The 14,481-nt window shown below is 35.1% G+C and overlaps 2 protein-coding genes across 8 annotated transcripts; both read left to right on the top strand.

Annotated features, from left to right (window-relative positions):
• Positions 1 to 3,296, top strand: LOC102617525 (transcription factor SPATULA). Of its 3 annotated transcripts, XM_025093222.2 has the most exons (9): positions 329 to 493; positions 667 to 697; positions 832 to 936; positions 1,031 to 1,096; positions 1,205 to 1,270; positions 1,987 to 2,298; positions 2,375 to 2,459; positions 2,648 to 2,795; positions 2,885 to 3,296. In XM_025093222.2, exons 1-9 carry the CDS (start codon positions 471 to 473, stop codon positions 2,943 to 2,945), a joined length of 897 nt encoding a protein of 298 aa, XP_024948990.2. In that variant the 5' UTR covers positions 329 to 470; the 3' UTR covers positions 2,946 to 3,296. The 3 variants fall into 3 exon arrangements, with proteins under 3 accessions (XP_006466587.2, XP_006466588.2, XP_024948990.2); XM_006466524.4 differs by lacking the exon at positions 667 to 697 and having other exon boundaries at positions 1 to 493; XM_006466525.4 differs by lacking the exon at positions 667 to 697 and having other exon boundaries at positions 7 to 493; positions 2,390 to 2,459.
• A 3,281-nt stretch (positions 3,297 to 6,577) lies between these two features.
• Positions 6,578 to 14,359, top strand: LOC102617998 (nicotinate phosphoribosyltransferase 1). 5 transcript variants are annotated; one of them, XR_369408.3, is made up of 15 exons: positions 6,578 to 6,967; positions 7,381 to 7,528; positions 8,564 to 8,683; positions 8,817 to 8,951; positions 9,036 to 9,097; positions 9,720 to 9,795; positions 10,275 to 10,376; positions 11,061 to 11,177; positions 11,786 to 11,844; positions 12,494 to 12,668; positions 13,026 to 13,160; positions 13,238 to 13,336; positions 13,594 to 13,731; positions 13,821 to 13,933; positions 14,016 to 14,288. XR_369408.3 is itself a non-coding variant. In XM_006466526.2 (15 exons), exons 1-15 carry the CDS (start codon positions 6,813 to 6,815, stop codon positions 14,091 to 14,093), a joined length of 1,725 nt encoding a protein of 574 aa, XP_006466589.2. In that variant the 5' UTR covers positions 6,578 to 6,812; the 3' UTR covers positions 14,094 to 14,288. The 5 variants fall into 5 exon arrangements, 4 of the variants coding, with proteins under 4 accessions (XP_006466589.2, XP_006466590.2, XP_052300395.1 ...); XM_006466526.2 differs by having other exon boundaries at positions 13,594 to 13,744; XM_006466527.3 differs by having other exon boundaries at positions 6,581 to 6,967; positions 13,594 to 13,702.
• Positions 14,360 to 14,481: the final 122 nt, after the last annotated feature.

Genomic DNA, 14,481 nt, shown 5'->3' with positions numbered 1-14,481 from the left:
TATTTATATATATTGATGAGCAGCCAACAACAAATTACAAACCCAACGAAAAGAAACCAAGGAAACGAAGTAGCAGCTGTACCGAAACTAAATGGAGCAAGATCATGTATATCAGTATAACAACAACGTTAATATATATTCTACAGCTTCATCATCTTCAGTTCATAACACTCACGTTCCTCCGTCTTCTTCGGACGATATCTCTATGTTTCTTCATCAGATTCTTTACCGTTCATCATCATCATCGTCAACAACAATAACAGCGACAACGTCGTCTCCGAACGTGACCCACGTGGTCCCACACCCAGTGGAGATCAGTGCTCACCGTTTGAGCAAATCATCTGGGATCTCAGCCGTTGATTTAGTGAACACGTCTGTCGGTGTTGGTGGTTCTTTGTCGGGGAATGTGATGGTGAGTGGAGCCAACGTGTCCTCTTCTTCAGTTGGACTTAGCGAGAACGAAAACACTGATGAACATGATTGTCAAAGCGAGGTACTTTAGCCTGCAAATGCACTGTTCCTTCTGCCGAGATAGTAATGAAAAATACAGAGAAAATGTTATATAAAGGAGAATTCCTTTGGGTGGCAAGGGTGGTTAGTTGTTAAAGATTGCAATTTTTAATTCAGTTTTCTTTTGTTTCAATTTTTAATTCATTTTTTTTCCAGCCGAGAAAATCTGAGTGGAAGAGCAAAGAAAGTAACAGCTTGAATCTTTCGACAATTCCTTTACTACTTCATTAGCTTAAAGGAGATTTAATTTCGGTTTATCTTTTTAAGCTTTATTTTTGTTTTCAATTGCGGCTTTATTAAAAGTTCAAATTATTCAACCAGGAGGGTATTCAAGCGTCAGTAGATGAGGTTACAGCCAAGCCAGTGCGTCCTCGAAGTTCATCAAAAAGAAGCCGAGCTGCAGAGGTTCATAATTTGTCTGAAAAGGTTGGCGTGTTTATCAATATGGCTTTGTTCTAATTCAGTAACAATGGGGTAATTTTGAATTTGGTAGTAACGCTTTGTGTGTGTGTGAGGGCAGAGGAGGAGGAGCAGGATTAATGAGAAAATGAAAGCATTGCAAAGCTTAATACCAAATTCTAATAAGGTCGTACAAATTTAAATTTTGGTTGCCTTCATGCTTGGTTTGCTTTTGTTTAATAGAAATAGTCGATTTAATTATTGGATGATTTATTGCATTAACTATCCATGGCAGACCGACAAAGCATCAATGCTTGATGAAGCGATTGAGTACCTCAAGCACCTTCAGCTCCAAGTACAGGTTTGTCGATTCTCCAATTTCTAGACTTCTTTCCTGGTAGTGCTACTTTGAAAAATGTCATTCAGTTTTGATGCCTTTAGTCTTGAAAATCGGAGTGAGTCTCCAAGCTTGCTGTTCGCTGCAATGTAGTCAATTAGTTGAACTGATTATAGGTTTGTAAGATTTGTAAACCTTGAAATTTAACCACTAGAAAGATTATCCTTAAAGAATAATGTATTCAGATGCTGCTGAGAATGTTGAGAGAACTGTATTGCTACGAGGGCTGTGTGTGTTGGAGGAAGGGCCTGGAAGATAGCCCAGATCTGAGATCAGGTGCAATTTGTTGTCAAGTCTTTTGCATAGTTATGCCTTGCACTTTCCATTGGATTAGCAATTGCTGATAGAGATGCATTTGTTTAAGTCCACATAAATTTACTACTGATTGCAGGTCAATCTCCTCATGCTCTTTGCCTATAAAAAGCAAAAATAAATTTAAGGAAGATGATGGGGCCACAATGTAATACATATGAACAAAGAAAGTGATTTGAATATAGTTGTTAGCCCCCAATAATGCTGTATATATTGATGTTTTATCTTGTGGTCTTAAGTTGAACAACATATATGGAATAGCTTGAACAAAGAAAGTGATTCAGTGTAGCCGTTTGTGTGAGAAAAAATGGTAGTGTTAAGGTTAATTAGCTTGGCCCTGACTTGTTATATTATGATTCTGATTTTAGGTGTTAACAATGAGAAATGGAATGAGTTTACATCCTATGTGCTTGCCCGGCATACTGCCACCAATTCAATTACCTCATATGAGAATGGGCTTTGGTGTGGGAAATGGGTCTCTGCATATGAACTCAACAGGCACACTTGTAAGTCAAGAAACATCGACGCTGAATGTGTTTAATCTACCAAATCAACACATTTCCTCAAACCAGCTACAACTACCCTCTACATCAAATATAATAAATTCAGAAACTGAGTTTGGGTTGGATGCATCAATCCAGGCAAACTTTGGACCCTTCCAGCATGGCACAGCTTCTGGGGTAAGCCTAAAAGAACCACTTTTATGAGTAACCATGCGTGCAAAGTTGAGGAATGACATTAGCCAATATAATATAGTTTTGCAATGTGAAGGAAACTAGCAGGGAGGACATGTTGCCACATCAACATTTAAATGTCGGTCATTCTGTAACAAATCCATCAGGTGCGTCCATGAAGTTTACATTCCTCAACTATTTAAATTATATGTTCTAAAAATTCAAGTGTTTGGATCCATCAGTCCGCTTGAAGTAGTATTTTTTACTGTCATTTTGTCTGTCGAGAAGGAACAAAGCATTTTAAACCCTTTATCTGACATGGGCTTCTGTATTGAATTTGAAACTGGAATCACAGCTCCAGCTGTGCATACCTTTAATTCACAAGGTTCCGATCTAAAAGACAGAAGCTCTTTGGAAGCATGCATGATAGGAAGAGACCGTGCAGAAGGTGTGCACCTAAAGGCTATTGATCACAATCTTGTACTTTCCCCACACTTAAAAGGGTAAAAATACTTTGGTGAATCAGATAATATTTTTGTGTCTCACTTCTACATGCATGCCTTAATTTCACGTGGTGTATGTTTTTTACCAGCATGCAGACAGGTAAAAGTGTCTGCAGTGATGATATGAAGCCAGAAAGAAAAGATTTTTGAGTTATTTTTGAGTTTATTGGACTCATGCTACTCAATTATAATGCATTTGGATTTAGGGGCGCTGCGGTTAACTGCCAGCTTTAACATCACTAAATGTTGCTTAGGGAATCCTCAAAAATTAAATTAGCTTATTTTGGACATGCCTCTAACCATGTTTTACCAACCGAATTTGCAAGATTAGCTTGTAGGCAATGGTTGTGGTCAAAAGTAGGGATTGCTCTTGTAAATTCCATTTTCTTTGGGTCAGGACTGACGTTATCTTACGACTCATATCTAGTAACTATTTATGATATGCTAATGTTCTTGCCCTCCTGTGTATGTGGTTTATATGAAAATTACTTATTACTACGATCTCACCATTTATCTGGAAAGCTTTGTCTTGATTGTTTGGGTAAGCGGTCTTGAACAGACTTTCTTTACTGGTGCTTTCCATGGTACCCCTTGTTTGCCCTATGAGAGGTTCACGTCTAAATTCAGTTCAACACAAGACTTCAGAAAGACAAAAGTGTTTGTCGGTTTTGAATTTAATTTCTTAGGAAATGTCATAATATTCCAAAGTCCGGTCTCCTGTGGCCCTTCAAATGGGTTAATGGGAACAATTTGGTGTTCATATTGAAGTCCTTGCATCGCATGAGTTTGGCCATCATTCCAGACTTCCAGTCTTTTTGATCGCGTGGAACTAAAGCAAAACAAACAACAATTTTCCCAATTACGTTTATACGCCTTCCATTTACGTCAGTCCAACTATGACTAGGATTAAATTTTCTTTTGCTTACAAATTTCATAGAATAAGAAGATATGCTAACACAAGAAAAGGAATATAACGAAAAATATTAACTATGACATATTTTGACAACAGCATGGTTTTGTGTCAATACATGTCCTGTCCTAATACAAAATGCCATTCTAATGTTTAATATATTTGCTGCTTTAAATTTTAATCGTTATGCCGCCGCCGTTTCATCCATTTGAAGCTCAAAACTATTGCATGTGCTGCGCATATTCTCATTGTTGTTGCCGCTAATTTTCAAAATTTCTCCCCAAATTCTAAATTATACCATTATGTTACTTTATAACCGAATATCCCATTCAATTTTCGTGGAATTCCTTCTTTACTTTGTTATGCGTTTCTCAGCATATGACTCTGAGGTGCATTTCTTGTAATGCAATGAACAATTCTTGAATGGGTGAAGTTATTTTAACGTAATAAACTATTCATTAAAATTATCTTTGAAATTAATTTTTAATAATTAAAATACTTTTAAATTACCAACGAGGTGTTGGTTCAATTGGCACCGGTTGAACCCCTTAGATGGCTTGACTGAGTTTGCTCCCTAGTTCGAATTTCTTGGAAGTCGCACTCGTTGAGAGGGCTTTATTAGCACCCGACCCGAATTCGGAGTAGTCAGTACCCAATGTAGTCGCCGAATACGGGATGATTAAGACAAAAAAAAAACTTTTAAATTAAGTTACAATAAAATACAGAAAAAGCAAAATTTACTCTTTTAAATCCATCTTTACATTCAACGTATTTTTGTTAAATCTAATCGACTAAAAACGTGATTCGTCCTCTAAACCACTTATACTATACAGTAGAGAAAATCTCATTTATTGTTGTCTAAGTGCCTTTTGCCTTCAACTCTTTTCGTTTTTTACTTAGCTGAAGCTGAAAGTCATTGCTCTTTTCTTTGTTGTGTGGATGATCTTTTTTCTTTAACGTCAATCATTTGGCTTACTTGAGAGCTGATATTTTGATTGTCTTTTTACCTGGCAATGTCGCCAACATGAGTTTTATGTTCGGTGGCTGATGAGTTGCTGTATATATTTTTTGGATTTTGAGTAACTATATAAGAAATTCAATGAAACATTTAGGAAGGATTTATAATGAATTTAATGGGTTTAATGAGTAAACAAACTATTATTAGACAAATTGGGTTTAGTAAGTGTATATTGGGTACTTAAGTGAATTTATTGAGTTAAATTTAAAATTTCAAAATATAAGAATGAATTTATTTAATAAATAAGTATATGGAGTAGGCTAATGAGTTCAAATAACTTTATTATTCTTGAAAATCGACAAATAATTTCATAAATAGAAAAAAGAGAAAAAGAAGATTGGCAGATCTATTAATTTAATTGACTTGCCTTGTGTTTGACTTGAGTTGGATTTTATGCGTGGTCCTTTTTTCTCATCCTTATCTGGTTACCTTAATCATTTCACTATTTTTTCGCGTCCTTTCACCTGATTTGCAAAATGTTTAATATATGAATTAAATAACGTTGTTTTATTTTATCAATTAAAAAAAATTGCCAAACGCTAAAGAAAAACATTTACCTTGCGGGATATGAAAAGATTAATCTTATATTGCATTTTAGGACATTATTAAATTTGTAATTTGAAAAAAAAAATTATGCCGTAATTTCAATTTTCCCTTAACCCAACCCTTATTTCTTTGTTAATGAAGATGCTTTTATTTATTTATTTGGATTTTATATCAAACAAATTGTTTAATGTTAAAAATGATCAGAATCGAACTACAATTTCTAAATTATATTTTAGATTCTAAAAATTGTTTTATGAATAGCAAATCAAACTGGTCCATAACTTTTCTAAAGTATAAAAAAATTAAAAATGTTAAAAATAAGCGTTAAAATGGGCATAATCATAACGATAAAACTGTGGTGCAACTGTGGTACCATATCACAGTTACACCCAATCGTTAGATTTCTACCTATTCAAGTGGATCCTACTCATTTAAGTAAATCCAGCGGCTAGTACAACTGTAGTACGGTACCACAATTACACTGTAGCCTGATCCTAATCATAAATGAATTTCTGAACATATAAAACAAAATACACAATATTTTTCTTTGACCACACAGAAAAAGAAGAAATCAACAACAACATGGCATGTTGACCATGTGTAATACTTTAAGGCTTTTTCTATTTTGCTCTCTAGAATTTCAGGCGCAGAGAGAACTTCTTATTCACGGCTTCCACTTCATCTTCACCTCCTGTTACTCTTTCTTTGCCCAGATCTTGCACTTCTCATACCACCAATAAAATTGAAAACCTTGTAGAATATTCCTATATCTCTGATTCAGCCCAAATCAGTGAGTCTTCCTACTCTCTTATTAGCCCTTCTCAGTTGTACAAACGACCTAGCTCCTTTACCCGCAACATTCGCACCCTCATCTATTACCATCCCTGGCCAACACTCTCCTGGTCATAAATTCATAAATGAATTTATGAACATATAAAACAAAATACACAATATTTTTCTTTGACCACAGAGAAAAATAAGAAATCAACAACAAGATGGCGTGCTGACCATGTGTAATACTTGTAAATTCATTGAATTCATAGTGCTATTCTGCAATCGTACAAATTAAATTTTATATGGTCACGCCTGCCTTGAATTTATTTATTTTTTCAATATTAATTACACATTAAATTATTATATTATATAAATATTTATAATTATTATTACGATATATATAATTACAACTTATATTATTATATTAAAATAATCATACATAATATTTAATTAAAAAAATTTTAAATTTATAAAAATTTAAATCCCTACCCTCACGACCTTTCTTAACTGTGAGAGGTTCACCTCTGCCATTGGCATTTCTTTATTCTTATTTGCAAACAAATTTTCTAAAAAGGACTGCTGCGCTTTTAACGGTCTTCTTCAATTCAACAAACAGACCCCCTTTCTGTTATTGAAAAGCCGTAAATTACATGACTCCTTTCCCTTCCACCAACTCTTTATAAATAGATAGACGGGTACTCCCAAACGCTAGCATACATACAATTCAAAAAACTTACTGAAAAAGAAACAATAAATTTGTGAAAGAAAAATGGAGGGCAAAGCGAATGGACCGAGTGAAAACCAAGCGGGTCGGTCCGTTTCTGGCCCGACTAACCCGATGGTTACGCCTCTGTTAAACGATCTTTATCAGTTCACCATGGCTTATGCTTATTGGAAAGCTGGCAAGCATGATGAACGTGCTGTGTAAGTACTGTTACTCGTCATTCATTTTTCTCGATATCAAACAAAGCCTTTTGTGATATTTTGTCATTAGTTAGTTTCCTGTGTAACTGAACTTGTTTTGTTTTCGTTAAAGGAAAATTTTGCTGAATTATGCGAGTTTGCTAGCAATTGGATTTAGCGCTAATTATTTCAAAGTTATAAAAAAAAAATGAATAAATAAAAATGAAAGTTAATAAGATAGGAAAAAAAATCTAGGGATTTGGATTCATCGATTCTATTAAGTCCTGCTGGCATTTTTAGCACCCTGTAGCTGACCGCCTTACTCGTTGTTTTCGTGCTGCAAAGCAATACCTTTTAGAGGTTGAGATGTAGCGACTACTGACTAGTAAGTGGCTTTCTAAGAGATATTGTGTCTTTGATTATGTGTGCTTCAGGTTTGATTTATATTTTCGAAAGAATCCGTTTGGTGGTGAATATACTATCTTTGCTGGTTTGGAAGAATGCATAAGGTTCATTGCTAACTTCAAATTGACAGAGGAGGAGATCACTTTTGTCCGTGATAGCCTGCCTGGTTCATGTGAGGTATTGCAAACCACTTTACCCGTCATAGTAGTAATGAGAAGCTGCTTTTGCTTTCTTTTTTCTCTTTAGAATAAGATCATTTAATGAAGTTCAGTTTGAAATATCACAGCACTGCTGTGATGTGCTTGCCCGTATTTTTTTATTTACGTCCTTAACTTGCGAGGTGAACAATTTGCATGATTTGGTCATGAGCGCTTCGTTGATAGGAGTGATCTGATATCCTCTTTTTCTTTCATTCACATCGATTATGATGGCCTTTAACATTTAAATCTTAGCTCTCATACATGTCTTTAGCTTTAAAGCTTTTGACGGCAATGGGTGATGTGATTATCACTTTCCTGTTCTGGATGCTTGGTTGATATTTTAACAATTCTACACATCAGTCGATATACATGAAATTTTTTCTTCTTGGAATTTGAATCTTTTTGTGCGTAATGACCTGAATGTTAATCAATGTGTTTCCTACGATCATGGATTTTGTTGCAAATGTGTCTTATTACATGAGAATTGAAACTTGGCTGTTGGAAAAGCTTCTTTAATTTGGTTTTGCTACCATGCTTGTGCAGTTTTTGATGAGCTTGTAGGACTGTTGCAGACAGTTTGTTCTCACCAATTGTTGGTGAATTATCTTAGTAGGTGTATTGAGGCATGTAAACACCTGCTGCAGGCATTATTGATGTGGGACAGGGGGAAAGTTAGCAACAGATGCACGGATTTATACAATGTTGGCAATTTTTATTTTTTTGTCTTAGTTGCTTTTGTTTACCTACTTAATTGTTTAGCTGTTATTATCTATCATCTTTGCATCTCATAAATAAATTCCATTTTCTGATAGATAATCACCTGAATGGCTGTACTGATATGAACGACCTTCTAAAAATAAAGTTTAGGTTTCATGTTCTTTCTAGCTCTGCCGCAAAATTTATTTGTGGTATATGGTGCTGCTTTCCATATAATACGTGATTTGTTAATATTGCCTGCAATTTGGATTGTTAACTGATAAGTTAATCAATTTTTTTCCCCTAAAAACTATAGGATGGCTTCTTCGATTATCTTAGAGGAATCAACTGTTCTGATGTTGAAGTGCATGCTATTACAGAGGGATCAGTTGTTTTCCCAAAGGTACCCCTGCTGCGAGTTGAAGGGCCAGTTGCTGTGAGTACCATTAAACTAGCTTTTCTCCACATATTATTTCCAAATGTATTTTGTGTTTATTGAGTCTTTCTTGCATGTAATTATTTATATTTACCGTTAAATTCTTCTTAATGCTTATCTTCTATTGCTTTAGGTGGTTCAATTGCTGGAAACTCCATTTGTGAATCTTATTAATTATGCCTCATTAGTGACTACAAATGCTGCAAGACATCGATTTGTTGCTAGCAAGTCAAAAATGTTACTCGAGTTTGGCCTTCGACGGGCTCAGGTTGCTCACATTATTTTTAACCTTTTATTTGAACTGCTGATTTTTGTTTGTTCATAAGAATAGCTTACTTTATCCTACATTTAGGGCCCTGATGGAGGAATAGGAGCATCAAAATACTGCTACATTGGAGGATTTGATGCCACAAGGTGAAAATATTTTATTCTCCACAGTCATTTCTCATATCCATTTGTTCATATCCTATATAGCTTCTAATTTCTAAGCATCTGTGATCTTTTGTAGTATTATTCAAGTTATTCATGTTAAGTTCTAAGTTCACTTTGAATGAAATAAAATACATTTTTATCAATTTGGTTCAGTTATGTTTGAATCTCCACAAAGTAAAGGATAGATTATTTTATATACTTCTGAGATTCAAAGGGAATGATAATGACCCTATATCCCGAAGTTTTGCTTTTTGTGTTTCCTTGCCCATGCTGATATGAAGGATACCAGAATTCATTGAAGGAGACATCAATTCTGGCTGTTTGTAAGCAATTGCATGGTGTTTCTTGTATTGGCTTGTGCTGTAGCTATCCATTGGTTAGATACTAGTTAGTTAGTAGGAGACATTTTATTTTTATAGATTCAACATGTGTAGATTTCCACAGAGAATTGAAGAAAAGGCAAAGACTCAAGTGTCCTCCACTTTGATTGACCTTCAGATCACTTAAAGCTTGAATTCTCCTCAGTTATCTTCAGCTACTTGGTTATTTACCTTGGCTGATATTTGGTTTATCTCTTGTTTGCTTTTTGGTTTTTTGTTAACAGCAATGTTGCTGCTGGGAAGTTATTTGGGATACCTCTTCGTGGAACGCATTCACATGCCTTTGTTAGCTCATTTATGGTTAGTAATTTTGATAGAGAGATTTAATACCTATATTACTAGTAGTTGTAGATGTGCCTTACAATGCAAAAGAATTTGTATAATGCCATTTAGTTTCAACCGTACCATCATGATTGATGATGGCTTTATAATATTTGCTTTTTCTTAGTTTAAACTCACCATTTCCATTGAGTGAGGCTATTTCCTTGAAATGTTACTTCGTATTTTTTAAGATGAGAAATGAGATCCTATGCAAGAGCCTGAGGGATGTTTGTCTGAATCTGAATAGGGAATCCACGTTTTTGGTTTTAGAAAATCTGTTATAGGTTGAGTTTCACTACAAATCCTCAATTGCGACTGGATTCAAGCCAAGGAAACATATCATGATCCAAGATAGTAGTTTAGGATGTGTTTGGGACTCTGTTTGTTTGTTTCCAGATAAAAAATCTCCAAAACATCCTTTATTCTGTTGATCTAATTGATCCACTATGACTTTGCAGAGCCCTGATGAGATTATAGAGAAATCACTTAAAAGCTCGGATGGGTCTCATACTAGTGAGGATTTTGTCAGTTTGGTTCAGACATGGTTGAGCAAAATTCAGGTTTTTTTTCCCTTTTTTTTTTTTCAACTTAGTTTGTGCCTTTGTTTTCTTTACATTGTAATTACATGATTCATCAGTATCCATTGATTTTATGTTAGTAACTGTACACTTATGATCCGGGAAGGTTGTTTGTTTGACTTTCGAAACAGCAGTTACCATGAAACTGACAAAGATTGTGTTCCATGCAACTTTTGCAAGATTCAAATGTTCTATTCTTTTGAGAAAAACATCTTGGCACACTAGAACACATGTGGCAGTGAAACAGAAGTGTGGACTCCGCAGGAGAATTTCAACCATACCTTACAAATAGAAAATGTTGTCTGTTCCTGTTATCTGTACGACTGCAGCTAATTGTGTCTAATATTTCCTTTTCCCCTCTTCCCTAGTTTGCAACTGGTTGATCTGGTTGCTTTGCAGTTGTCACATCTGTTAAATTGCATTTTGATGAGATCAATTAGTTCAATTTGTTCTTGTTTCCAATGGCTTCAATTTCAACTTACTTCTATACAGCAAATGCTCGTTGTTGTATCTGTATTTTACTTGTACCTTTGCAGATACATTGTAGAAACCATCACTTCTTCTGGAAAGTAGTTTTCCTGTTTTATTTATGGTCTGTTTTTCTTTTACTAGTCATTACCTATCCCTTTATCTAATGATTTACTAATTTTTCTCCTTTCTTTACAGTGGTCAAAGTCATTACATGGCATTTTTGGTGAGACAAATCAAAGCGAGTTAGCAGCTTTCATCTCCTATGCCTTAGCGTTCCCCAATAACTTCCTAGCTCTCGTGGACACATATGATGTAAGCGAACATTTTCAAGTGGGCTTTTCATTAACCATTTGATCTCAGATCTCTTTAGTTTTAAGTACTGTACGAAATTTATTTTCATCTTCTAGCTTAATTCCCGAATCCTCTCTCTCTCTCTCTCTCTCTCTCTCTCTCTCTCTTACTCATCTGCATGTATATTCAGCATTAAATTGCCGATGGTTTAAGTGGCGTAGTTGCTTGAGTCATTTGCCTGATTAAACATCTGATATGGTTTATTTGCAAATTCTCAAAAACAAGCAAAAAATGAATTTTTGTTCCCCTTTTTAGTTGGCTAAAACTATTTATGAATGTCATCTATCTCACTCTTGCTACTTAATAGTTAGTGTACTAACCAGATTTTCTTTTCTAAAACTATTTATGAATGTCATCTAAATCTTGTGATGTATTTTACATAAGCATGCAAGACATGTAGGTATTTGTCAGAAGTAGATTTTAGTTGGCAAACATGGGCAATGTGCTGTTTTATATGGTTCTATTTTCTACTTTTAATAAATATGTTGCCATTTTTTAACTTATTTAAGTCTAATATCTTCATTTTGCATTAATCATACATACTTGTTAATAATGGGGTTCAATACTAGGTTATGAGGAGTGGGGTTCCCAACTTTTGTGCGGTTGCTCTAGCACTCAATGATTTGGGGTATGTCTGAAAGCTTTATACCTTTATCCTCTTTACTCGAATAAGAGAGCTACTTTTTATGCGAACATGCACACAAACAGTTCCCATTTTCCTTTTCTGGTATGCCTTTCCACCTGAGCCTTGAGTGGTACGGTTTCTGCCTCATGTTTTAAGTTTTGTACAGCATGAATTTAATTTGTCAAGCAAAAAAGTAAGAGTTGCTGATTATGGAAATGATGGTGATGATGACACCACTTTATTTGATGGGTAGACACGAAGTATTCTCAGTTAAATTGTAAACATCCTACTACTTTGTGCTCTGGCTGCAGTCGTGCACATATCTTTAGATATATCTGTTGGAACTTTAGAATTCAAATATTGTTCTGACATTTAAACTTATAAAATCTATTCATTCCCTCTTATATTAGACAGGTGAAAATGTGATATTGTTGCTCCCTTTATCATTTTTCCTCATATTGAGAATCATCCATGATCATATGTTTTGTTTTGTTGGTCCTTGTGTTTTCTCTTTCTGTGCCATCAACATATTTTGTGATTTTATCATTCTCCTTTCATTTTAATATCTTTAAGATTCACCATGTTGCTTATATTCCAATTAATTATTTAATCACATAATTTCTGGGCTGAGTTTAGTTGAGGTGCTGTGCAGGTATAAAGCTGTAGGCATTAGATTGGACTCTGGTGATTTAGCGTATCTGTCTTGTGAGGCCCGCAAGTTCTTTCGCACCATTGAAAAAGAATTTGGAGTGCCTGATTTTGAGAAGATGAGCATTACTGCTAGTAATGATTTAAATGAGGAAACTTTAGATGCTTTAAACAAACAGGTAAACTCTAAATTCAAAGGTGCTTCAAATAAGCATATTTCCACATTGCTTCAGAACTTCACGAATGTGTTAAAAAGATTCTAAAAAAGGTTTTCCTTGACATACACTGCAATTAATATTCATAGGCTCCCATGGATATAAGATACACCTCGAAGCATCTTCTCTGATGAGTATGTTGTGTTTCATTGATATCAAGCTGACCAAGGATTGGCACTACTATACATTATTCTTTCACCCTTTTATATAATATGGATGCAGGATGATATACGTCAATTTGTGCATTTTTATGATGTTAGAAACATCATATTACACTTGGATGTTTTAAATGTTTCAGCCTTTTCTTTTTTTGAAATGAAGGGTCATGAGGTAGATGCATTTGGAATAGGAACCTATCTGGTCACTTGCTATGCTCAGGCTGCTTTAGGCTGTGTTTTCAAGCTTGTGGAGATAAATAAGCAGCCTCGCATCAAACTCTCTGAAGATGTTTCAAAGGTTTGAACATGCTTCCTATAAACTTATAGCAGCATCTCTGATCGTTCTGTAATTATTATTCCTTTTCTGGTGACTAGGTCTCTATACCATGTAAGAAACGGTCTTACAGATTGTATGGCAAAGAAGGTTACCCCCTTGTGGACATAATGACTGGAGAAAATGAACCACCTCCAAAGGTAAAAGTCAACTTGTGTTATTCACTATAATTGTACTGCATGTGGCGTTCAGTTCTGCTTTCCTTCGATGCTCACTGCTTTGAATCCAGAAATAGGAAAGAGTGTGAGTCACTAATTGACCACTAGATAGGCTAGTCTTGCTTTGTGGTAATTAGCCGTTGTCAATATATTCCATGTCTACATGCATTATCATTTATATGATGATTGTAATGATGTACGGAGAAAGACCTCATTTTCATCACATTGTAAATTTGCAGGTGGGAGAACGAATTTTGTGTCGTCACCCTTTCAATGAATCAAAGAGAGCATATGTGGTGCCACAGAAAGTCGAAGAGCTCCTGAAGTGTTACTGGCCAGGGAGCTCAGGTGGGGACTATCCGATGGTCTTCGGAGACGTACAATTTTTAAGTACTTTGAATGGTCCTTTTATAAGCAGTTTGTTTCTAGTCAGACCCATGTCTAAACCGGTTTCTGTTCCTTGCAGATAAGAGAAGAGAAGATTTACCAACTCTCAAGGACACAAGAGAGCGCTGTATCAAACAGTTAGAGCAAATGCGGCCTGATCACATGAGGAGACTGAACCCAACACCTTACAAGGTACTCTAAATATATCTTGCTTAATATGCTCCATCCAATGCATTACTTGGAAATGAGAAAAAGGTTACTTTATGTTATGCAGGTTAGTGTAAGTGCCAAATTGTATGACTTCATTCATTTCCTCTGGCTCAACGAGGCACCTGTTGGGGAGTTGCAATAAGGTAGGAATGAAGATAAATTGCATTGAATGATGTACAAATTTGCAAGTAATGATTCCATCAGAATTGGAGGAGCTTCTTCAAATAGTCAAAGGCATACATAAGTTCACTTCATATAATAATAATGTAATTTGAAAGTTACAGGAACCATGATTTTGATTTCTTTACTATTATAATTCAATTGTTTTTTTCCCCCATCCGCTCCATTTCTTGTCCTTGTCCTGACAACTATTATTGATTTTTAATGCTGTTTGGATATTCAACGGTTGTAAGAGTATCTACACTGTATGGTACAACGTTTTACTTTTCCGCTTTACTGATCAGCGACCCAAGTTTTTCGTTACACACTAAAATTTTCTATCATAATATTTTACAAGTTAGAAACAAAAA

Source organism: Citrus sinensis, chromosome 7 (genome assembly GCF_022201045.2).
Source record: "Citrus sinensis cultivar Valencia sweet orange chromosome 7, DVS_A1.0, whole genome shotgun sequence".
Classification (NCBI taxonomy): domain Eukaryota; kingdom Viridiplantae; phylum Streptophyta; class Magnoliopsida; order Sapindales; family Rutaceae; genus Citrus; species Citrus sinensis.
Note: the sequence above shows the minus strand (reverse complement) of the source record. Positions and strands in the feature narration are given on the sequence as shown.